Source organism: Dendroctonus ponderosae, unplaced genomic scaffold (genome assembly GCF_020466585.1).
Source record: "Dendroctonus ponderosae isolate FM_Combo_2020 unplaced genomic scaffold, Dpon_F_20191213v2 Dpon_F_20191213_11, whole genome shotgun sequence".
Lineage (NCBI taxonomy): Eukaryota > Metazoa > Arthropoda > Insecta > Coleoptera > Curculionidae > Dendroctonus > Dendroctonus ponderosae.
Genome location: NW_026017213.1, coordinates 3,986,058 through 4,006,311, shown reverse-complemented (window position 1 = coordinate 4,006,311; position 20,254 = coordinate 3,986,058). Strand labels below are relative to the sequence as shown.

The window sequence follows — 20,254 nt, the reverse complement described above, 5'->3', positions numbered from 1 at the left end:
TTTTGCCCAAAAGCACGCTTTGCTTGAAACAATCGCAACTTTCAATCTAGAGCAAGCAGACACTTGCAACTTTCACAGTTCATAAAAGACCGTTGCAGCACAGTCTGAAAAATGATGAAAAACACTTAGAAACCCACAACAGGCGATTGTCTCACGCTTTTTCTCCGCGATTTTACGCCAATTTATCCGGTGAAACGAACTTCGCCTAAGCGAAGACACTCTTTGTGACAACAAACTGAAATATATAATCGTTTGGAAACAATGCCAGGTGAACTTGTCGAATCGGGAAAGTGTAAAATCACAAAACCGATAGCGAAAACTCTCCCCTGTAATCAGTGAGGTGAATCTAGGGGCGCCCCATAATTACAGGGGCGGATCGGGTGTTATTAGGTGCCGACTGGGCGCCTCGTCTGAAAGAGTGTTGAAATTCTTGTTGTTAAATCGACACCCATCGCATTGAATTCATTAAAAATCCACTTTCCATTATCTCGATTTGTTTAATTGGTCGCGTTTGAGGGAGGCTTTCAAATATCTAAGACTTGTCCATTAAACGACCACTTAGGAGTTACATAGTTAGTGATCTGGGGATTATCAGTTCCTTTTCTTTCGAGCGCGGACACGCACTTAACTTCGGGCGTTTATGGTGAAGTACGAAAAGTGCCTGCGGCCAGCGGAAAATCAATTCAATCAGTTGAATTCCAATCAATTATCGTTAATTTAACCTTTCGGCTAAATGGAATAAATGCTTTTTGACCCAGTTGGTTTTCCTTTTGTGGATTACCGCCTATTTATCGAGCAAGAGCAAGGGCAATAAAACGTTGTTTTGTAATTTATTACGTGTGTTGAGGCGATAAGTCCGATTGCTAAAGGAAAGCGCGATGATTTCATGGCTTTATTCAATCTTGAGCTGCTTTTTCCATGCAATCAACCTCAATTAAGCAAATTGTGAACAGGGAAATAACAGAAATATCTGTCAAGCTAGAAAATAAGTACTTACAACCATTTGATGCCTTCTGCTAGGCCCACCAACCAGCCGGCGGCGAAAAGAAAAAAACAAGCTATGCTCACCCATGTCCGCCCGCTTGCCATCATTTTTTCGGCATTTCCGCGCGCAATAAAAAGTACATTTTCCGAATTTTCCCCGATTCCGACGAGTTCTCTTTGGCGTCGAAGTTCGATTTCGACTGTCGGTTAGCGCCCAAACAGGCCGAAATCAAGCAGTTTTATAAGTTGCGGTCGCCTCCAATCACTGAAAGATCGCGAAGAACGCACGGCACTCAACCAATCGCTTCGCCGGAAAATCCGGTACTGTACGCGACTCGTGGAAACTGCCCCAAAGTCACGTTTTTCACACGAGAGCCAATGGAAACTTCCAATTACAACTCTTGAATCGACGCGAAAGTTGGGAAAATTACGGGGAAACGTAATGACGTTCTGGCCAGTAGTTTTCGATGCACACAAACGGGGATAAACGCATTTTATGCGATTTGTATCGACGATTATTTTTGAGTCGAAGTTGAGAAATAAAGCGAAGCCCCATTTCATATTTCAACTTTTGTGTCAATGTCATTTTTCACTCATATATCATGTCACGATTAGACGTCAATTTTTTATTTTTCTAGTTTTTAAAACACGTAACCATCGCCCGGGCGCAAAGTGAAAAGAACATTAAAAGTGCTTTATGATCAGGGCTTCTGTGCGAAAAGAGGCAATTTTGATCCATTCGATAAAAAAACTGTTTTTAATGCATTTCATTTCCTACTAAGAATAGACGCAAAGTCTTGTGTCAGTTATTCAAGTGTCTTTCAACTAGAAAATTTGTTCCAAATATATTTAGCAAATGATTTTGGCGAAATTATGATTGTGGCTCAGGCTAAAAAATGTAAGTAATGTTTTTCCGAAAATCATTGACCAGTGCGTTGCTCGGACGAATGGTGAGCGCGTACGACCGTAAACATGACCCGACGATTCCTCTGCGCTTAAAATTAGAGAATCGGCGCGAAGTGATTTAAGTCAATACACTTTTTACTAATTAAACAGTAATTATGCGGCAAACCCGTCCTACGCTAATGAAAATTTACAAATAGGGACTCTTAAATTTACCCAGTCAGTACGTGCAGGCATTCGCTGGGCTTGTAATACAATAGGCCACATTAAAAGCAGACTGTTGGACAGTTTAACTAGGCGGGATCTTTTCATCTCTATCGCCGGAGTGTCGAAACAACTCTGCTTATTTCAGGAAAAAATTAACCAGATCCAAAAATGCACAGGCCAATAAAAAATCAGAACTTTCAGTCCTTATAACAATGTTTTATTGGTTGGATGGTTTTGGTCATCAAATATCAATGATAACAAACAGTTCAAACCTCTTGTTCTCCGGCTGGTTAACAATTTGCATGGCCGAGTAGGTAATGGCTTTGACTTCAGTACCCTGAGGATGTTTCCCAATGACGAATTCCTCCCCATAGCACTTGCATTTGATGCGAAATTCCGGTCCTGTGATGAATTCTGTTATGGTCAATTTGCTGCAGATCAGAAAGGGATCGCAGCTGAACAGGAAAAGCAGCTCGTCCAGGAAGTGGAACAGCAGGCCCTCCAAGTCGTCTCCTACAGCCTCAATTTCTTCGCATTGTTTAATTTCCACTGACTCGATCTCGGTCATGTAGGCGAACATTGCCATTCCGCATTGCTCGAACGCCTCCTGCAGATTGTCCCCCCAGCTGTGCAGCCTGAAATACAGTGGAATTAAACACCTGAACTCACAGCCCTCGAACTTCTTACTGTACATCAGCAGTGTGGTCTAAATCTGCAAATTAAAATTGGGGATCCAGATTACTTTGAGGTTATGATGCTTAACTTACACTCGTATTTTTGGGGCGCCAGCAGTAGCTCTTCAGCTGTAAATTGTGCCATTTGTGTGTATCAATCAATCGGTCTATAGTGCATAGTCTGTGGGCCTTACATTTGCAAAAAAGTGCAATTAATTAGCGGACTTAACCAAACCGAATCACAGAGTAACCTCTGAGATCTTTCAAATGTTTCAAAAGTCTCTGGTTCAAATGAAAACATGAAAATGACAGTCGAGGTAAAGATGGCGTCTTGTATTGTTAGTGTTTAGATACATTATTGTTTTATTTGAAAAAATGTCTGTAAATCCAGTCTGCCGGACGTGTTTAGTCATTATTCCCGATGGAAAGACTGGACACAATCTTGATGATGAAGACACATCGGACAATATGAGGGAAATCATCACTTTGTGCGTGCCTGAAATGGTAGGTGCCTTCACACAGAAGTTCGCCCCTTTAGCGACTTTGTAGTTACTTGCACTGCTAGCGGAAAATCTAGTTTATAAGCCAGTCGCTGTGGACTTGCTCCTATTGTGTCTGTCTCTAAACCTAAACCCTAACCTGTCCCAACCACTTCGAGCTTTAAAGATTTTCTAAAGCATTATTTTAAGGCTCGGTCGACTATCCCTTGCTGTATATTCTTTGCCAGTTAGATCTCTGTACTTATAAAAAAACTCGCCTTGTATGCGTATAGGTAATTGTATTGCAGTGGCTACAATTGCAATAAAAGCTCTATTCCACCGCGGCAAATAATTGTTTCAGTTTGCAACTGCTCAACACTTTTTCGTCTTAAAATTCCATAACTTTGTTCCAGGATACCTACGTTTCGTCACTCCCTTCCATCTGCGATAGCTGCTATGACATCCTGCTCGGTTTCTACCGCTTTAAAGTGCGGTGCCTGCAAGTGGAAAGCGCCATTCGATCTTACATCGATTCCAACAATCTGCAGGAATGCTCTACTGTGGATTTGCGCCACGTGGCTCGTCTGCAGGCTCTGGACGCCCTGAAACAGAAGAACTGGTCGCCTCATGTTGGCCGGAAGTTAATCGCATCGGTGGATAAGTGTTTGGATCCGAAGAAGGCTGGACTGAAGCGACTGGGGAAGTTTCGCAAGCGCAAAATGACGGCGAGCTCTTTTGTTGCTGATCAGAAGGATGGTAGTTTGCCTGAAGGATATATTAGAGTGAGGACGAATCTGATGCCCGATAGGCAAGGCCCCAGCAGCAATCTGACGGTGAATCCGCTCAACATTTGGGCGTCAAAAGCGGCAGCCAAGAAGAAAGGCTATAATGCTCTACAGCTTTGTCCGAAATCGGGGGTTTTGAAGAAGGTGAACAACAAAGCCTCAAGAAGAGTCAGTGAAAGTGACGACGTAATTTTCGTGGATAGTCAAAAAGCCAGCGATGACGAGGTGGTGCTTATTAACGACGATCAAGACGATCGTCCCGAAGCCAACAGCTCCAATGCCCCGAAAAGGTTAAAAAGGAAACTCGACGCTCCAATTGTGCTGGATAAGACTGTAAGCAAAAGGCAGAAGTTGCAACTGGGCCAGAATTCACGCATGTCGTCTGGTCAGTCGAAAACTGGCGAAAAGAAACTGGTGGTAAAGTTGCGCAATGAGCGGCTGTTCAAGTGTAATTGTTGCCAGTATGTCGCATTGGAGCCGATGGCATTACAAACCCACTACTTCCAGCTGCATAGAATGTGCAAGCTGTGCAATTTTAAATGTTCGAAGTAAGTTCCTTACATGCATAGTTCTTACATGCAGTATTAAATGTGACCAAAAAATCCGTTAAATTGTGAGAATCATCTGAACAATATTCCGTTCCCTTTCAGGAAACCGACTTTGAACAACCACATCAGCCAGAAGCATCGGAGAGAACTTCAGCTAGCGTGCAAATTCTTCCAAAACAATGTCGCATGTGATTTTGTATGCAGTCTGTGCAGATTCGCAGGCAAAAACTTAGTAGAACTGGTTCAGCATCGGCTGGCCAAACACATCAAAATGGACCACAAGCTGGGCGCCTATCAATGTCCGTTTGTCTATTGCCAGTTTCATCATGATAACGCGACAAATGTGGCTGAGCACGTGGCGGCAAAACACGATAAACCCGATAGAAAGGAGTGTTTGATGTGCAACTTCGTTGGAACATCCGTGGATAAAATAAATAAACACGTGCAAAGCCACGACCTGACGTTCTGCCCTTGTCCGATTTGCGGGTACAAATGCAAAAAATCCCTGGATCAGCACATGCAGAAGAATCATCCGGGTGTGGACTATGATGACGGAACCACAGTTGGTAAGCTCTTACCTCTGATGTTCTGAGTAGTTCGGTTGAGGCCGGTAAAAATCAAAATTTGGGGAGATTCTTATTAAACTTTCTGCATCTTTAGAGACAAGCGTTTTTGAAAGAAAATAAAAATCTTAAAGTGCTATTTGAGTGTGCCAACTCGCGGGTAAAAGTCGGGATTTTGGACGACTTTAATGAAACTTTCTGCGACATTAGATCTCCAATTTTACTAATAATCTGTTTAACTTCAGGCGTTGTTTACGACGATGGAATACAATTCGACAGACTGACCAGCAATGACGACTTCAAAATAACACTGGGCCCTTCCGGACTACAAAGCCACTCGCTTCCGCAGAGTGTTGGAACAGCGCGCACTGCAGACGAAGAGGAGACGTATCATTGGGCTCAGCCCAGCCTATCGGAGATGCTTTGCGGTCACTTACTATCCCAAGAAAACAACATCAGTGAAGTTTCCGATGAAAGTGCGGCTGATCAAGCAGCGAAGCCGAAATCGGGTCCAACAAACGGCAGGAAGCGCAAAAGAGATGCCACAAATGATGATTCGGACGACTGCGTTCTTGTTGAAACGGAGCGAATGGTTGTGACGGTGGAAAGTTCAGAAGAAGAGGACAGCGTTGAGTCGAATAAGGAAGATGCTACAAAGACCCATCAGGAAACTTCGCTACTAAGCGGTGAGGAGCACAATTTATCCTCGAGCACCACAGATACGGGCAACCTTGCATCTTCTGAAGAATCCCCGACTGACCCAATTCTGAGTGCTGCAGACGATGGGGATGCGGATAAAAGTCAAACTCGTGCTACTGAATGTTTGGAAAACGGAGTCAACGCTGAAGAAGAATCGAGTGCGGAAAAAGACATTAGAGACCCAGTGAGTGAAAGTGAAACCCCAGCCGATTCTGCAGCTCAACCGGTCAAACCGCTGGAAGAAGATATGGAGAAAGCTCCTGAAGAAAAAGAAAGCGTGCCCTTGGAGAATTGTGCGGAAAAATCAGTGTAACGCCCTCATTGCAAAGGTGATTGGCTTGCGGTGGTTTGCCCATTGAAAAAGCCACTGGGCATTTATTTAATGGCCGTTTCTCGAGCTCATTGCAAAAGAAAAGAGTCTAATTCGCAAGTCATTATATACTTAGTTTTAATCAAAAAAGCATTCTGATTCGTTTTTTCCCGCCACATTTCAATTTCAATAAATATTTTATTTCGCAGAAAAAACGTATATTTTGTCGTTGTTTAAGCCCTTTGTGCGTTGTTGCCAACTGCTCAGCAACAAGTGTTTCAACTTGAAACTCATTAATGACGTTTGTCAACTTGTAATCAGACGCTGTTTCTACGAAGGGTTTTCCCCCAAAAGTTTCTATTACAAGGTGTAAAATGGGCGTGGGGACATCCACAGGTAAATACCTGAATGAAGACGACTTATCCGATGACGAGCTTGATTGGCGGTACTTTTCAACCGTTCAGAAGCCGCAAGAAATGCAAGGTATTTTTCATTTATTTGCTTTGCAGCGTATGCAGTTCGTTGCCTTCTGGCTCGTCTAATGCACAGAACGTACACCCAGATGCCTTTTGGCTTTCAATCCATCACCCACGATCCAGAACATCTCCGATCTTTGTATGTATATTTACAAGAATTTCTTGTTAGCAGGAGGGTTGAGTAAAGCGGACCAAACGCCTCGAAACAAATTGGATGCGGTGGCCCCCATATCAGGGCCACAGGAAACATTGACTTTGAAGAATGTTCAGCACATCGAGGAAAAGGAGCTGGATGAATACGAAATAGTAAGCGGACTGTTGCTGCTTGAATATTCATTCCCCAGTTTCGTTTTGCAGGTAGCTTTAATATATCTGCTGTACGACAACTGTGATGATGCCGTTCGAGACTTGAAGATTTACCTGGAAACGCTGAAGAATCCCGGAATTTTATACAAATGGGCAGAAACTCAGGATCCCCACTGGAAGGAGAAGTTCGTCGAGGCGCTGGCCATTATCAAGAACTTTAAGGCTCTGAAACAACTAGGTATGTTTTCTCTTTGAGGTAGAAATAAGCCTAATTTAACCATCTGCAGGGTACTCGAAGGAATATCTGCAAACCATGTACCTACCCTTGCAAGCGAGAGTTTCTTGCGCGGTTAACCACAAGCGCAAAGTCCTCTATTTGATCGCCGAACACTTGAACAGCGGCCAGTCCAGCCACTTGATGGGGCTGATGAAAAAGTCTTTAGCCAGAGCCAACATTACAATTCCCGACTATTATCGGGACTATCTGGAGTTGAGTTTCCTCCAATGGGAATATTCAAGAATGGACTTCGGAGATATCCGAAACATGCTCAAAAAAATGGGCTTTGAGGTGTTTGCCGATGAGCTCGAATCTGTGATATCTCTTTCAAAGCAAGTGCGAAGCCAAAGAAATTTACACTCAAATTCCCTGGAGAATGTGGTCTTGCGACCAGACATGCGAAGACAGCCATCAACCGCCAAAGACAATACCAATAACTTTTCAATTGGATCGTTTGAAACCGCCCAATTCAGCGAAATTACTGCGGACGAAATGTCGAGGGAATGGAACTCATACCCGATTGATCGGGATAAACCGGGAGTCGCCCTCATAATCAACCAGGAAGCGTTTTACACTGAAACCAACCCGGCGTATACAGTAGGAGCATAATGGCCAGTTTGTCCAAGGAGTAGCCTTAATCGCCTCGTTCATTTTAGGATTTGCTGCATGACCAAAGCGACAATATTATGCTAGAAAACAGGCAGGGCACCGAAAAGGACAGTGACCGACTGAAGTCAGTGTTCAATAGAATGGGCTACAAAGTGATAGTCAAGCCGAATCTGGCCCACTACGATATGATCAAACAAATAGAAGAAACAATTGACGCAATTGTCGAGGAAAGCAGTTTGATTATCTGCATTTTGTCGCATGGAGAAACCGGTTTGTTTAGTTGATTGATTATCGTACTTTTCTCTAAAAAGTTGTCTTATTCCTTGCTAATGCAGGAGTTGTCTATGGGGCGAACAGCTGCCGAGTGTCTGTGGAGAAAATCACGCACATAATGTGCGCGAGGAACGAGAACTTAGTCGGCAGGCCGAAAGTGTTAATTCTGCAATCCTGCCAAGGCAGGCAGTGCCAGAAATGTAAGCATTTACCTGTTAATCTCGTCGTGGAAAACCAATCGCTTTTTCCGCAGTAAAAAAGCCGGTTGCCGTCGATGGCAATAGAACGGATGGTCCGGCTAACGGGCCAGTCACCGCAGATCTTCTCACGTTTTGGGCCACCATTAGGGGTCATGCGGCCATTCGCAACGTGAATAGAGGCTCATGGTTCATCCAGGCTTTATGCGATGAGATCGAGAAAGGAAACAACAGGTAAGTGTCTCGGGGAGGAGCAAAAGTTCAGACTACAGGCGCTTGTTGTGCCCTTTTAGATACCACTTTTTGGAAATATGCACTCGGGTTGTACACCAAGTGACCAGCATGAAATGGGAGGATTCTTCTGGCATCAACGTGATGACGCCCTTGGTTGAGCTCACATTGAGGAAGCCCTTCTATTTGCCTCCTTTCCGATCTGACTGACGTTGTTTCATGTTCAGGGGTTTCTTCATTATAAGTCCGTTGCAGTTATTCCATCCATTTAATCTGCTTTGGCAGTTCAATCGCTAATTCTTCGTCCTTCCTCTCGAAACAGGTAAAATTGGAATCTACAACGGAAATTTTGTAGCTTCAATTGAAAGGATTCAGATTTCCTACACTCTGCGCATTTTTATTTTCGTCAGTTCAATATTATCTGGAACACGGTCGAGAAACTAAAGATTTCCTAGATTTAAAGCCACTTGAGATCGGACACTAAAGCAACGTGATCTGAAGGAAACACTGTGCTGGGAATAGCGGAATTTGCGCGCAATTCCTCCTCACTGGGCAGCGGAACCACTTGAGTCACTTTAAGATGGGCGGTTTCGTAGAAAATATAGTCCAAACAGTCGGCAAATGCCACGGTGAAATTGGTGTACTTTGGCGTGCCGCAAGCGCTGGCTAGTTTAAAGGGATGCGTCATGTTGATGTTGCAAATCGCCTCTTCTGGATCTGAAATCAATATAAAGAGCGGTTGTAAAAAGGCACAAATGTGCTCAAATTGGAAAAAGAACTCACTGCTGCTGTAGTCAATAACATCGCCTGGAATGGATCCGGTGGTGTACAGCTGGTAGACTCCGCAGGTCGGCACACTGTTGAAATCCCCGCAGAAAATCAGGGACACTCGCTTTCCCGGATACTGAAAAAACATTCAATCAGTCACCCTTTTCACTGGCTCCAATGGGTGGAGATTTTACCCGCTCCTTCACTGTTCTGACCACGTGTTGCAAATACCGAATAGCCAAACAGCCATGCAACAGCCTGATATGATCGGCATCAGGGTGGAAGAACAAATGAGTGTTTGCTACAACCAACAGCTCATCGCTCTCCAAAGCGCCCAGCAGGTTCACTTGCAGAGCAGTTGTTCTCGCCAATATCCTTTCAGATAGTTTGGGGTTTTCTTTGATTCGGTCCCAAATATCGGCAAACACGGGATTTCGGGGAATTTCCTCTGAAAACAGCAGCTTTTGGGAATCCAGCAGGATAAATCGGGCGGTGTTGTAGAACAATGCCAATCCTTCAGCCACTTCAGTGCCTTTCGTGTGGAGAACGCCCTCATAGCCCAGGTGGCTCAGCGCAGTATTCAAGTCGTACTTGAAGACTTTTCTATCCACTTCTTGTAGACAAATAATGTCAGCGTGGTAGCCGATAATCTCCTTTAAGAAGAGCTGCTTTCTGTAATCAATGCTCAAGGCATAGGGAGGGCAATAGGGAAACAACACTTCCCTGGTGTAGTCAGAGTCTGTGTACAAGTCGGCCAGAATGTTGTAGCTGACCACACGGAACTCAGTTCCCTGGAGCTTCTCCTTGGTAAAAGCCTGCCTCCTCTCAAAGGGGCACTCGCCAGGGCTGGCCGCCACTTTACCAGAAGAAACAGTTTCGCAAATGGGGCCAGTTAAACTATGATTTTTGGGCGTGCAGCTCAACTTCAAATAGCAGTCAATATCACTGTTGCTGGGCGTGTAGATGAAACCTTGACCGACTTGCTCCCATTGAGTCTCGTCCTTGGACTTGAACCACACGAACTCACTGATCTCCTGCTCAGTGAAGAGAGACTCGAACTTGGCCGGATATGTGGGGAAAGTGGCCAAAAACGAACTAGCCAGATTCAGGGTGACAACTAACGGCGCATTAATCACTACATTGAACGTCCGTTCGTTAATAGCCAGCTGCACTGGGGCTCCTGCACTAAACACCCTTTCACATGTCCAGTCCTTTGACACCTCCTGATTGTCCAGCAAGAGGGCCACCGTGGCCAGCTGGACGGGGGCATCTTTTTTCTTTTTCTTCTTGGACAGAGCCTTATCCACGTTGGCTTTCACCCGGACAACGAATGCGTCCACCGTTTCAGACAATTTCCGCGATAAGTTGAATTGTCTGTTCAGCCGTTCGTCCTTCAGCTCGAAAGTGATGTCGAAACGTTCACCGTCTGGACAGTGTCTCAAGTAGGCGGTATCCATTTGGACGGCCACTCGATGGATCAACCGAAAGCAACTCAATGTGTGTCTTGAATGGAGCAGTTTAAAAAAATTGTTGCTCAACATGGTGACAATTGAGGTTAGGGATTTGCCCTGCCACCGACATTAAAACTTCAAGAATACAAATCTTTACTGCGGGAACTAATTGTATAAATCACTAACGATGGAATTAGCATGAATTTCAGCAGCGCCACTGACCCAAATACGCGCTAGAATCCACAACAGAGATAAACACTGATTCATAAGAATCTGTGTTTTTCTGAGGTTATAATTTCGTTCGCATATATATGGAAATAAAAAAACCGGCAACGCAGCAATAAGCCAGGACTGGTGTGGACAGATGAAAAAAATATCTGCTTCTCGCGAAGCCGAATAAGATTGAGGTTAGTTTCTGTGGGTTAGCTGGTGTAATTTGACGCGGTTTGGCGTGTTTTTGTTTGGTCTAAAAGCGTCCTAAAAGGCAGGCAAAATGGTAAGTTTCTATACAATTTTTCTCAATCGGCCCCTAATTTATCAAACAATCTTTCAGACGATCGGTAAAAACAACAAGATGATCCAGCACATCAACTACCGGGTCCGAGTCACTTTGCAGGACTCGCGTACGTTTATCGGCACATTTAAGGCCTTCGACAAGCACATGAACATGATTCTGGGCGATTGCGAAGAGTTCAGACGCATCAAGCCAAAGAACTCCAAAGTGGAAAGAGAGGAAAAGCGAGTGCTCGGTTTCGTGCTGTTGAGGGGCGAAAGCATCGTTTCCTTGACGGTTGAAGGGCCCCCGCCCCCAGAAGAGGGCCTTCCCCGAGTGCCGATTCCTGGGGCAGCGACAGGACCGGGAATGAGCAGGGCGGCGGGCAGAGGAATGCCGGCTGGGATGAGTGGGGTGCCTGTAGGGCTCCAAGGGCCGGTGAGAGGAGTGGGTGGACCCTCGCAGCAAGTAATGACGCCTGGCGGCCGAGGACAGCTGGCCGCGCCACCTCAAATGGGACAAGGCCCGCCAAGGATGGGCGGCCCTCCTCCAGGCATGATGGGAGGACCTCCACCAGGAATGATGGGAATGCCGCCCAGTGCCATGGGCATGGGAAGGGGCGGACCGCCGCCACCTATGCCGATGAGAGGGCCGCCCCCTGGCATGATGAGGGGTGGACCTCCTGGACCCCCCAGGGGATATTAGACTAATATAAGGTAAAGAGGATCCAGGATAACGTTGTTTGATAATATATTCTCTTTGAGGGAACCTAAATTTATTTGTTATTTACAATCTCATAAGCAAACCAGTGCTCAAAAGTCCTTGTCCCACGCGGAAAAGTCCTCCATCACCTGCTCCTTGTCCTCCTTGAAACTCTCAAAGTATCTAGTATCAGTCTTTCCATTAAGCGCGATCCGAATCGGAGGTTCCAGTTCTTTTTGCCTCAGCTTCTCCCAGTCCAGCTTGGAGAACCAGGGGTGCGTCTGGATGTCTTTGACTCCATTCTTCAGGCATCCCAGCCGGTCAATCGACGTGTGTTTGCAAAGTTTCTTAATCAAATTCCGGGCCCGGGGCGAAATGATGGAAGGAAACGTTACGAAATCGAACCCTCTGAGAATGGCCTGGTAGGTTTTCAGATCGTTGTGCTCCTCGTTGCGAAATGGGGACTTTCCCACTAAAAGTTCGTAGATGAATATGCCCAAGGCCCAGTAGTCCACGCCCTTATCATGGGGCAGCTTCTGGATGATTTCCGGAGCCAGATACTCGGCGGTTCCCACAAAACTGTACGAGCTGTGTTTGGGGAGGATTTTTTTCGCAAACCCAAAATCGGTCAGTTTTAAGTAACCAGACGAAGCCACCATCACATTTTCCGGCTTGAGATCCCTATAGACTATGTCCCGACAGTGGAGGTAGCTGAGGGCCTCCAACACGCAGCCTGAAAGAACCAGCAAGGAAATACTAGGGAGTATTTCGTATTGGTATAATCACCTGCATAGAACTTGGCCGCTTCGGTGTCGAAGTATTTGCGCCTCTGGCGCTTCAGCAGGTTCCAAAGGTCGCCCCCTAGGCAGGGCTCCAGCAGGAAGTAGAGGTATTTGGTGTCCCTGAAAGTGCGGAAAAGACGCACTATGAAGGGGCAATCGCAGCCCATTTGCAGCTTTTTCTCGTTGTAAACCTGCAATAGGTTTTTTAAAAGTAGTCACAGTTGCCCCGCCCGGACCCTACCTGCTCTATTTGGGTTTTCCCTATGATTTCGTGCTTTTTCATCAGCTTCAGCGCAAAAATCTCGTCCTTTTGCTTGGTGTTCTGCACCAGCTGCACGCGCCCAAACCCGCCTACTCCCAGCGTTTTCAGCTTCTTCAGCTGCTTCAGTTCTAGCCCCTCGTAGTTAAGGCGCTGGTGATCTGTAGGCAAACCGTCAGAATTACGGGATTTTGATGCAGCAACGCTGTTTTACCGCAGGAGAAAGTTTTCCCATGCAGAAAGTCGTCCAGGTCCTGGTAGTGGTCCAGAAACGCCTGTCTGGACAGCACCAGGCAGGTGACGCCCCCAAAGTCAGCTATGATGGTGTAGGGGCTGATTGTGTCCTTTTTCAGAATGTTCTCCCCATAAAAACACCCGCTGGTCAGCTTGTCCAGTCTTCTGGAGCTGTTGGTGGCCAGGATTGTCGCGCTTCCTGCAACCCTTGAAATGAACATTCAATTTCCCCAGGGCTCGAGGGCTGCACTTGCCTGATGTTACAATGAAGAAATTGTCAATCGTTTCGTCCTCTTTGGCCAGCAGGGCCTTGCCCTCGTAGCACGATTCGCGCAGAATATCGCAAAGGCTGTACAGCCGATGTTCCGAAGCCTTGGACAGGCTGGGCACGTTCCTCAGATAGTCCACAGTTTCGTTTCTTTTTTGCATGCGGGCGTTCACCATCAGGGCTTTGTATCTGGAGCCATCGACCGTCCACACGGAAGCCTGTGAAACGGCCCGCACGGTTTGGGGGGCTCGAGTCGAGTGGAGGATGGCAAGTTCCCCGAAAACTCCCATTATCGGGACATTGCAGGTCTTTTTTTCGTTTTCCACTATTTCAAACGTGCCGTTCTTCAGCACGAACAGATGCGTGTTGATTTTGCCCTCCTCAAGCAGGACTTCGCCCGGGTCCAGGTGTTTCAGCTGGAAGCACTCCAGCAGCTTCCCCATGGAGAACTCGGTCAAGACGTTGCAAAGAAACTCGTTCTTCTTCAAAGCTTGGCGAATCAGGTCGTCGTCTCTGCGCAGAGATTATTGCTGATTGCTGACTGCTGATGGTTTTAAGCTGGGGACTTACTTTGGGGTTTTGACGTCTGCAGCGGGAAATGGGGACTTTCCCTGGCTGTCCTGCTGGTTTAGCGGGCACAGGCATCCGGAGCGTCGCTTTGGCTTCATTTTATCGCGGTTCTTGTACAGGTCCTTCAGAGTCATCGTGCACAGTGATGTTCGGCCGAATCACTGATCAATTAATGTCCGATTTTTTGTACATAAACAGGGTACTTAGTAGCAATTCGTGCTGCTGATACGCTGTTTAAACAGTCCTAGATAAATAAAATGCCCGATTAGTTAGCAGATATCACCCGCTCTGGTCAAGGCTAAGGGACGGCGAATAGTCAATTGAAAACTGTTGATGAATTATTAATTTTCGTGGATTATTCCACCGCTGCAAATGGGATCGATTCGCTGCATTTTTAACGAGGAACGATTTATGTTTAGGCAACTTCTGGATGTTGCTCTTTTCACTCAAGCCATCGTTGATGCGCCCGATCTTACCTGAATTGCATTCAAATCTGTACAGAAATCATTAGTCAGCCGACACTCGAATAACTATTTAGCCGCCTTTATCATTCAATGAAATTGCCGTTTATCTTCCGGAAGAAAAGATAAGTCTCACATGGGTTATAGTGGATTAGCCACGGTCGAAGCAATGAAAGGTGAATTATTGCCGCGATAATCCACAGTTAAGCTATCGTTCACCACACACTTAATGCCAAACTTTTCGTTCCTTGATTGAATGCACTATAGATCACCGTTTTTTATCTTCGCAGGAGGAAGGCGACTTGCTAATCGCCGTTATCAGCATTAAGTACCGTAACTTGTTATTGAGTGGGAAAAGTAATTATAGTTTTTCAATTTAACTTATTGCGTCGATAACGATCGATTGTTTGGTTTCAATAATGGTAAGTTTGGTTGGTACTTGCAGGCAGAAAACTAAAGAAAAACACCGTCAAAGCGCGTGTTTTCTTTAAACTTTCGCTCGAATGAAACCTTGAGCGCAACTGGCGAGATTCAGAGGTGGTTTGAAAACCGCGAAAAATTGAGAAATAATCCGACTATACCCGAGATATTTGCAGAATGAGAAGCCGTAATATTTTTCGATTGAATGGTGCTTATTACCTCATTCATTACCATTACCTCATTCACAGTTTAAGTGACGAATTTTTGAAAAATATCTTGCAAATTTTTTTTTGGCTTCAAGCTCTAAAAATCCTCGAAAAGTTGTCACAAAATCGACATTTGCTTGTTTAGTAGAGCAGACTGTTCTCTATTGAACGGTGCAAAAGGAGCCCTATAAATAGTCTCGCTTTAGAGTATTGAATTTTTGAAAAATGTGTTGCAATAGTTCGAAAAACTGAAAGGGATTTTCAGGCCTTAAACTTGGAAAAAACTCTAAAGTAAAGCAAAAACATAAATAACGCGACACTTCCTGGATTAATGGAGCGAAGTTTTCTCCATTTGGTGTTACTGAAAGAACGCTTTTAAATAAATACGGTTTTGAATGACGATTTGGCGAAAATAATTTTCAAGCGCACTGGACCTTAAACTGCACATCAGCAGCTACAAACTTGAAAAATTCGCGAACATTTTAATTAATTCCACATTTAAAGGAAAAATAAAGTATAGATTAAGGTAAGGAGCAGCTTGAAATTTGCATACCGTCTAGACGAAACTTGGGGCTCTAAACGCTGACAGTTTCACTTGAATTGCAGAAAATGCTGATGGGCCAAAAGTGAGCATTTTTGCTCACTTGCGCGCTTGATTTCCAAAAATTCCCGATTCCAATATAGAGTAAGTAGCAACTTGAAATTTGCACACCATATAGAACATGCTTGGTGCTCAAAACGCTGAAAGTTTCAGTGGCATCGTAGAAAATTCTAAGTTTTTTCGACTTTGCGAATGATGGGCCAAAAGTGAACATTTTCGATCACTTGCGCGCTCGACATCTAAAAACTCCTAATTTCGAATCCAGAGCAACTAACAATTTGAAATTTACACATCGTATAGAAGGAGCTCTGTGCTGAAAATCCTGAGAGTTTCACTCGCATCGCAGTAAATTCTGATTTTTGTAAACCTTGCGAATGATGGGCCAAAAGTGAACATTTTCGCTCACTTGCGCGCTTGATTTTAAAAAATTCCCGATTCCAATATAGAGTAAGTAGCAACTTGAAATTTGCACACCGTATAGAACATGCTTGGTGCTCAAAACGCTGAAAGTTTCAGTGGCATCGTAGAAAATTATGAGTTTTTTCGACTTTGCGAATGATGGGCCAAAAGTGAACATTTTCGATCACTTGCGCGTTCGACCTCTAAAAACTCCTAATTTCGAATCCAGAGCAACTAACAATTTGAAATTTGCACATCGTATAGAAGAAGCTCTGTGCTGAAAATACTGAGAGTTTTACTCGCATCGCAGTAAATTCTGATTTTTGTAAACCTTGCGAATGATGAGCCAAAAGTGAATATTTTCGCTCACTTGCGCGCTTGATTTTCAATAATTCCCGATTTTAATCCAGAGTCAGAAGCATCTTGAAATTTGCACACCGTATAGAACATGCTTGGTGCTCAAAACGCTGAAAGTTTCAGTGGCATCGTAGAAAATTCTGAGTTTTTTCGACTTTGCGAATGATGGTCCAAAAGTGAACATTTCCGATCACTTGCGTGCTCGACCTCTAAAAATTCCTAATGTCGAATCCAGAGCAACTAACAATTTGAAATTTACACATCGTATAGAAGGAGCTCTGTGCTGAAAATCCTAAGAGTTTCACTCGCATCGCAGTAAATTCTGATTTTTGTAAACCTTGCGAATGATGGGCCTAAAGTAAACATTTTCGCTCACTTGCACGCTTGATTTCCAAAAATTCCCGATTCCAATATAGAGTAAGTAGCAACTTGATATTTGCACACCGTATAGAACATGCTTGGTGCTCAAAACGCTGAAAGTTTCAGTGGCATCGTAGAAAATTCTGAGTTTTTTCGACTTTGCGAATGATGGACCAAAAGTGAACATTTTCGATCACTTGCGCGCTCGACCTCTAAAAACTCCTAATTTCGAATCCAGAGCAACTAACGATTTGAAATTTACACATCGTATAGAAGGAGCTCTGTGCTGAAAATCCTGAGAGTTTCACTCGCATYGCAATAAATTCTRATTTTTGCAAAYCTTGCGAATGATGGGCCAAATTGAACATTTTCGCTCACTTGCGCGCTTGATTTCTAAAAATTCCCGATTTTAATCCAGAGTCAGAAGCATCTTGACATTTGAACACCGTATAGAACATGCTTGGTGCTCAAAACGCTGAAAGTTTCAGTGGCATCGTAGAAAATTCTGAGTTTTTTCGACTTTGCGAATGATGCGCCAAAAGTGAACATTTCCGAACAATTGCGTGCTCGACCTCTAAAAACTCCTAATTTCGAATCCAGAGCAACTAACAATTTGAAATTTACACATCGTATAGAAGTAGCTCTGTGCTGAAAATCCTGAGAGTTTCACTCGCATCGCAGTAAATTCTGATTTTTGTAAACCTTACGAATGATGAGCCAAAAGTGAACATTTTCGCTCACTTGCGCGCTTGATTTCTAAAAATTCCCGATTCYAATCCAGAGTCAGWAGCAWCTTGAAATTTGCACACCGTATAGAACATGCTTGGTGCTCAAAACGCTGAAAGTTTCAGTRGCATCGTAGRAAATTCTGAGTTTTTTYRACTTTGCGAATGATGGGCCAAAAGTGAACATTTYCGATCACTTGCGCGCTCGACCTCTAAAAACTCCTAATTTCGAATCCAGAGCAACTAACAATTTGAAATTTACACGTCGTATAGAAAAAGCTCGGGGCTCAAATTCCTGACAATTTCACTCGCATCGTAGTAAATTCTGATTTTTGTAAACCTTGCGAATGATGGGTCAAAAGTCAACATTTTCGATCACTTGCGCGCTCGACCTCTAAAAACTCCTAATTTCGAATCCAGAGCAACTAACSATTTGAAATTTACACATCGTATAGAAGGAGCTCTGTGCTGAAAATACTGACAGTTTTACTCGCATCGCAGTAAATTCTGATTTTTGTAAACCTTGCGAATGATGGGCCAAAAGTGAACATTTCGCTCACTTGCGCGCTTGATTTCAAAAAATTCCCGATTCCAATCCAAAGTCAGTAGCATCTTGAAATTTGCACACCGTATAGAACATGCTTGGTGCTCCAAACGCTGAAAGTTTCAGTGGCATGGTAGAAAATTCTTAGTTTTTTCGACTTTGCGAATGATGGGCCAAAAGTGAACATTTCCGATCACTTGCGTGCTCGACATCTAAAAACTCCTAATTTCGAATCCAGAGCAACTAACAATTTGAAATTTACACGTCGTATAGAAAAAGCTCGGGGCTCAAATTCCTGACAATTTCACTCGCATCGCAGTAAATTCTGATTTTTGCAAACCTTGCGAATGATGGGCCAAAAGTGAACATTTTCGATCACTTGCGCACTTGACCTCTAAAAACTCCTAATTTCGAATCCAGAGCAACTAACAATTTGAAATTTACACATAGTTTAGAAGGAGCTATGTGCTGAAAATACTGAGAGTTTTACTCGCATCGCAGTAAATTCTGATTTTTGTAAACCTTGCGAATGATGGGCCTAAAGTGAACATTTTCGCTCACTTGCACGCTTGATTTCAAGTAGCAACTGGAAATTTGCACACCGTATAGAAAATGTTCCACTTAAAACCTTCAAAAATGCTCAACTCATAAAGAATACCTTTTAGGAAATGCAATTTTCTAAAATTGGTTTTGCAGGGCGTGGCATATGGGCAAGTTACAGGAGAAAATTTCATGCAAATATGAAAGTCGGCTCATTTTCTGAAATGAGCCGACCGAAAACTTTGGGGAGGAAAAACGCATTAAAAACTCTTTAGTTTATTACGACCTTTCCATCTAGAGCCTCTCGGGGCGTAAAACATTGTCAATTGCTTGGTTAATGCTGTCCACTACAGCCTGGACCGGCTCCAAAGCCACTTTCCTCACAGTCTCCAGAATGAGGCCGTGGAAAAGGTTGGTGAACGAGTTGGTCATGGCGTCCGCCAGATGATCGAATGCATCATTTCCCGTGAAAGTCAGCAGGATTTTCCTAAAGCCGATCAACTCAATCAAATTCCAAGGCTTGATGCCTTGAACCCAAACTAACCCAAACTGACCCCCAAACATACCCAGTGTCGCTGAAATCCAGATCATCCACCTCAAACTGCTGCGTCCTCAAGTTAAACGCCAACCGGAAGCGCACTTGGAGGTTCTCCACGTTGGTGATCACTCCTCCTTGGAGGCTCACCAACGGGGTGCGTGTGTTATAGTCGAAGTTCAGCTGAAAATCTGCTGGTGAGACCGGAAGGTCCACTAGGGTTCGTTCCAAACTGTTTGGCAGTGTAAATTTGCTCATGTTCGTTGCTCAAGACAATGATTGCGTCACTGCCAAAAAGGTTGTACCAGACCATACAAGTTTTACCTCCAAGTCGGGCCATCCGATGTTGAAATCGACGACAATTCGGCGCTGTTCGCGCTCGAGGATCAGACGAACATCGTTGAACCGACTCAGAGTGGCCAGCTTGCTCAGGCTGCCCTCTGTGAGCTGGGAAGTGTACGAGAGTAACCCAACGCGGACCTGGAAAGGTGGCCATGTAGAACCCGAGGTTGCTTTGGAGGGTACTTACGGTGACCGACTGATCGGGGAGGGGAATAGGGTCCAAACCGGCCCGCCGGATCACCCGATTTAAGCCTGGCAGCACCAAGTCGGTCAGCCGGTTGAGGGTGACTTCCAGGTCGCGGTTGCTGAAAATGTTCGTGAAGAAGCGAAGACTCCTAAGAACGGGAACTTACCGCTCATCCAGTTCTGAAGCGAAACCGGCCGTTAGGCACAAAAGGAGCACAATCGGGAGCTTCATTTTGTGCGAATTGAAGAGGATTGAAAGTTTGTGTTCGCGAAAAGCAGATAAATATCTGTCTGTGGCGTGTTGAGAACTCTCCAAGATTAGATTAGACCCTGCTGACATCAGCTCAAGGACCGAAGGAAATAAAAGCCACTCTCGATGGAAGCAACGTATATTGGCGAACTACTGTGTGGTATTTTTTTATTATTAAATTTAAATTAAACATTTTAAATCCCCTAATAAATAGCACAACTTCCTATATTAAAAATTCTGAACATTTTTTACAAAAATTATCAGACATAGACATAAATCC

The 20,254-nt window shown here is 44.4% G+C and overlaps 8 protein-coding genes across 11 annotated transcripts in view; 3 read left to right on the top strand and 5 right to left on the bottom strand.

Moving 5' to 3' along the window:
* LOC109534721 (protein Wnt-11b-1) overlaps positions 1–1,668 on the bottom strand; it is a 9,658-nt gene extending 7,990 nt beyond the window's left edge. Inside the window, exon 1 of the mRNA XM_019900485.2 lies at positions 998–1,668. Within this exon, the coding sequence (XP_019756044.2) occupies positions 998–1,092 (95 nt within the window). The 5' untranslated portion in view covers positions 1,093–1,668. The remainder of the gene's footprint in view (positions 1–997) is intronic.
* Positions 1,669–2,289: 621 nt separating this feature from the next.
* Positions 2,290–3,065, bottom strand: LOC109534724 (protein archease-like). 2 transcript variants are annotated; one of them, XM_019900488.2, is made up of 3 exons: positions 2,862–3,065; positions 2,782–2,806; positions 2,290–2,729 (listed from the first exon to the last, which is right to left on the bottom strand). In XM_019900488.2, the coding sequence occupies exons 1-3, from the start codon at positions 2,911–2,913 to the stop codon at positions 2,336–2,338; spliced, it is 471 nt and encodes a 156-aa protein (XP_019756047.1). In that variant the 5' UTR covers positions 2,914–3,065; the 3' UTR covers positions 2,290–2,335. The 2 variants fall into 2 exon arrangements, with proteins under 2 accessions (XP_019756047.1, XP_019756049.1); XM_019900490.2 differs by having other exon boundaries at positions 2,787–2,806; positions 2,862–2,933.
* A 1-nt stretch (position 3,066) lies between these two features.
* LOC109534717 (RE1-silencing transcription factor) lies at positions 3,067–6,360 on the top strand. The gene is made up of 4 exons (XM_019900479.2): positions 3,067–3,272; positions 3,661–4,580; positions 4,683–5,146; positions 5,389–6,360. Exons 1-4 carry the CDS (start codon positions 3,144–3,146, stop codon positions 6,153–6,155), a joined length of 2,280 nt encoding a protein of 759 aa, XP_019756038.2. The 5' UTR covers positions 3,067–3,143; the 3' UTR covers positions 6,156–6,360.
* A 95-nt stretch (positions 6,361–6,455) lies between these two features.
* Positions 6,456–8,779, top strand: LOC109534720 (caspase-8). 3 transcript variants are annotated; one of them, XM_019900483.2, is made up of 8 exons: positions 6,456–6,635; positions 6,801–6,934; positions 6,986–7,172; positions 7,222–7,808; positions 7,868–8,090; positions 8,156–8,293; positions 8,347–8,524; positions 8,584–8,779. In XM_019900483.2, exons 1-8 carry the CDS (start codon positions 6,527–6,529, stop codon positions 8,729–8,731), a joined length of 1,704 nt encoding a protein of 567 aa, XP_019756042.1. In that variant the 5' UTR covers positions 6,456–6,526; the 3' UTR covers positions 8,732–8,779. The 3 variants fall into 3 exon arrangements, with proteins under 3 accessions (XP_019756042.1, XP_019756041.1, XP_019756043.1); XM_019900482.2 differs by having other exon boundaries at positions 6,798–6,934; XM_019900484.2 differs by having other exon boundaries at positions 6,459–6,548; positions 6,662–6,934.
* Positions 8,780–8,897: 118 nt separating this feature from the next.
* Positions 8,898–11,045, bottom strand: LOC109534719 (2',5'-phosphodiesterase 12). The gene is made up of 3 exons (XM_019900481.2): positions 9,484–11,045; positions 9,305–9,425; positions 8,898–9,238 (listed from the first exon to the last, which is right to left on the bottom strand). The coding sequence occupies exons 1-3, from the start codon at positions 10,828–10,830 to the stop codon at positions 8,979–8,981; spliced, it is 1,728 nt and encodes a 575-aa protein (XP_019756040.2). The 5' UTR covers positions 10,831–11,045; the 3' UTR covers positions 8,898–8,978.
* A 68-nt stretch (positions 11,046–11,113) lies between these two features.
* On the top strand, positions 11,114–12,011 carry LOC109534723 (small nuclear ribonucleoprotein-associated protein B). Its single transcript, XM_019900487.2, has 2 exons — positions 11,114–11,236; positions 11,294–12,011. Exons 1-2 carry the CDS (start codon positions 11,234–11,236, stop codon positions 11,936–11,938), a joined length of 648 nt encoding a protein of 215 aa, XP_019756046.1. The 5' UTR covers positions 11,114–11,233; the 3' UTR covers positions 11,939–12,011.
* LOC109534718 (cGMP-dependent protein kinase 1) lies at positions 11,967–14,946 on the bottom strand. Its single transcript, XM_019900480.2, has 7 exons — positions 14,525–14,946; positions 14,049–14,292; positions 13,465–13,991; positions 13,191–13,409; positions 12,959–13,137; positions 12,722–12,908; positions 11,967–12,668 (listed from the first exon to the last, which is right to left on the bottom strand). The coding sequence occupies exons 2-7, from the start codon at positions 14,180–14,182 to the stop codon at positions 12,046–12,048; spliced, it is 1,869 nt and encodes a 622-aa protein (XP_019756039.2). The 5' UTR covers positions 14,183–14,292; positions 14,525–14,946; the 3' UTR covers positions 11,967–12,045.
* Positions 14,947–18,921: 3,975 nt separating this feature from the next.
* LOC109534791 lies at positions 18,922–20,035 on the bottom strand. Its single transcript, XM_019900577.2, has 5 exons — positions 19,892–20,035; positions 19,726–19,843; positions 19,521–19,676; positions 19,228–19,379; positions 18,922–19,148 (listed from the first exon to the last, which is right to left on the bottom strand). The coding sequence occupies exons 1-5, from the start codon at positions 19,954–19,956 to the stop codon at positions 18,956–18,958; spliced, it is 684 nt and encodes a 227-aa protein (XP_019756136.2). The 5' UTR covers positions 19,957–20,035; the 3' UTR covers positions 18,922–18,955.
* Between the last annotated feature and the right edge of the window lie 219 nt (positions 20,036–20,254).

Excerpts from the sequence above, each read along its gene's own strand:
- LOC109534724 (XM_019900488.2), bottom strand. The coding sequence starts at position 2,913 with ATGGCACAATTTACAGCTGAAGAGCTACTGCTGGCGCCCCAAAAATAC. Across the intron at positions 2,807-2,861 it reads GGCGCCCCAAAAATACGAGT|ATTTAGACCACACTGCTGAT; the intron begins GTAAGTTAAGCA and ends TTTAATTTGCAG. Across the intron at positions 2,730-2,781 it reads GACCACACTGCTGATGTACA|GCTGCACAGCTGGGGGGACA; the intron begins GTAAGAAGTTCG and ends ACTGTATTTCAG.
- LOC109534717 (XM_019900479.2), top strand. The coding sequence starts at position 3,144 with ATGTCTGTAAATCCAGTCTGCCGGACGTGTTTAGTCATTATTCCCGAT. Across the intron at positions 3,273-3,660 it reads CTTTGTGCGTGCCTGAAATG|GATACCTACGTTTCGTCACT; the intron begins GTAGGTGCCTTC and ends ACTTTGTTCCAG. Across the intron at positions 4,581-4,682 it reads TGCAATTTTAAATGTTCGAA|GAAACCGACTTTGAACAACC; the intron begins GTAAGTTCCTTA and ends GTTCCCTTTCAG.
- LOC109534720 (XM_019900482.2), top strand. The coding sequence starts at position 6,527 with ATGGGCGTGGGGACATCCACAGGTAAATACCTGAATGAAGACGACTTA. Across the intron at positions 8,091-8,155 it reads TTTGTCGCATGGAGAAACCG|GAGTTGTCTATGGGGCGAAC; the intron begins GTTTGTTTAGTT and ends TTGCTAATGCAG. Across the intron at positions 8,294-8,346 it reads AGGCAGGCAGTGCCAGAAAT|TAAAAAAGCCGGTTGCCGTC; the intron begins GTAAGCATTTAC and ends CTTTTTCCGCAG.
- LOC109534719 (XM_019900481.2), bottom strand. The coding sequence starts at position 10,830 with ATGTTGAGCAACAATTTTTTTAAACTGCTCCATTCAAGACACACATTG. Across the intron at positions 9,426-9,483 it reads TCAGAACAGTGAAGGAGCGG|TATCCGGGAAAGCGAGTGTC; the intron begins GTAAAATCTCCA and ends ATGTTTTTTCAG. Across the intron at positions 9,239-9,304 it reads TGTTATTGACTACAGCAGCA|ATCCAGAAGAGGCGATTTGC; the intron begins GTGAGTTCTTTT and ends TATTGATTTCAG.
- LOC109534718 (XM_019900480.2), bottom strand. The coding sequence starts at position 14,182 with ATGACTCTGAAGGACCTGTACAAGAACCGCGATAAAATGAAGCCAAAG. Across the intron at positions 13,410-13,464 it reads TTTCTTCATTGTAACATCAG|GAAGCGCGACAATCCTGGCC; the intron begins GCAAGTGCAGCC and ends CAAGGGTTGCAG. Across the intron at positions 13,138-13,190 it reads TGGGAAAACTTTCTCCTGCG|ATCACCAGCGCCTTAACTAC; the intron begins GTAAAACAGCGT and ends GTTTGCCTACAG.
- LOC109534791 (XM_019900577.2), bottom strand. The coding sequence starts at position 19,956 with ATGAAGCTCCCGATTGTGCTCCTTTTGTGCCTAACGGCCGGTTTCGCT. Across the intron at positions 19,844-19,891 it reads GCTTCAGAACTGGATGAGCG|CAACCGCGACCTGGAAGTCA; the intron begins GTAAGTTCCCGT and ends GAACATTTTCAG. Across the intron at positions 19,380-19,520 it reads TCGGATGGCCCGACTTGGAG|CTGAACTTCGACTATAACAC; the intron begins GTAAAACTTGTA and ends GCAGATTTTCAG.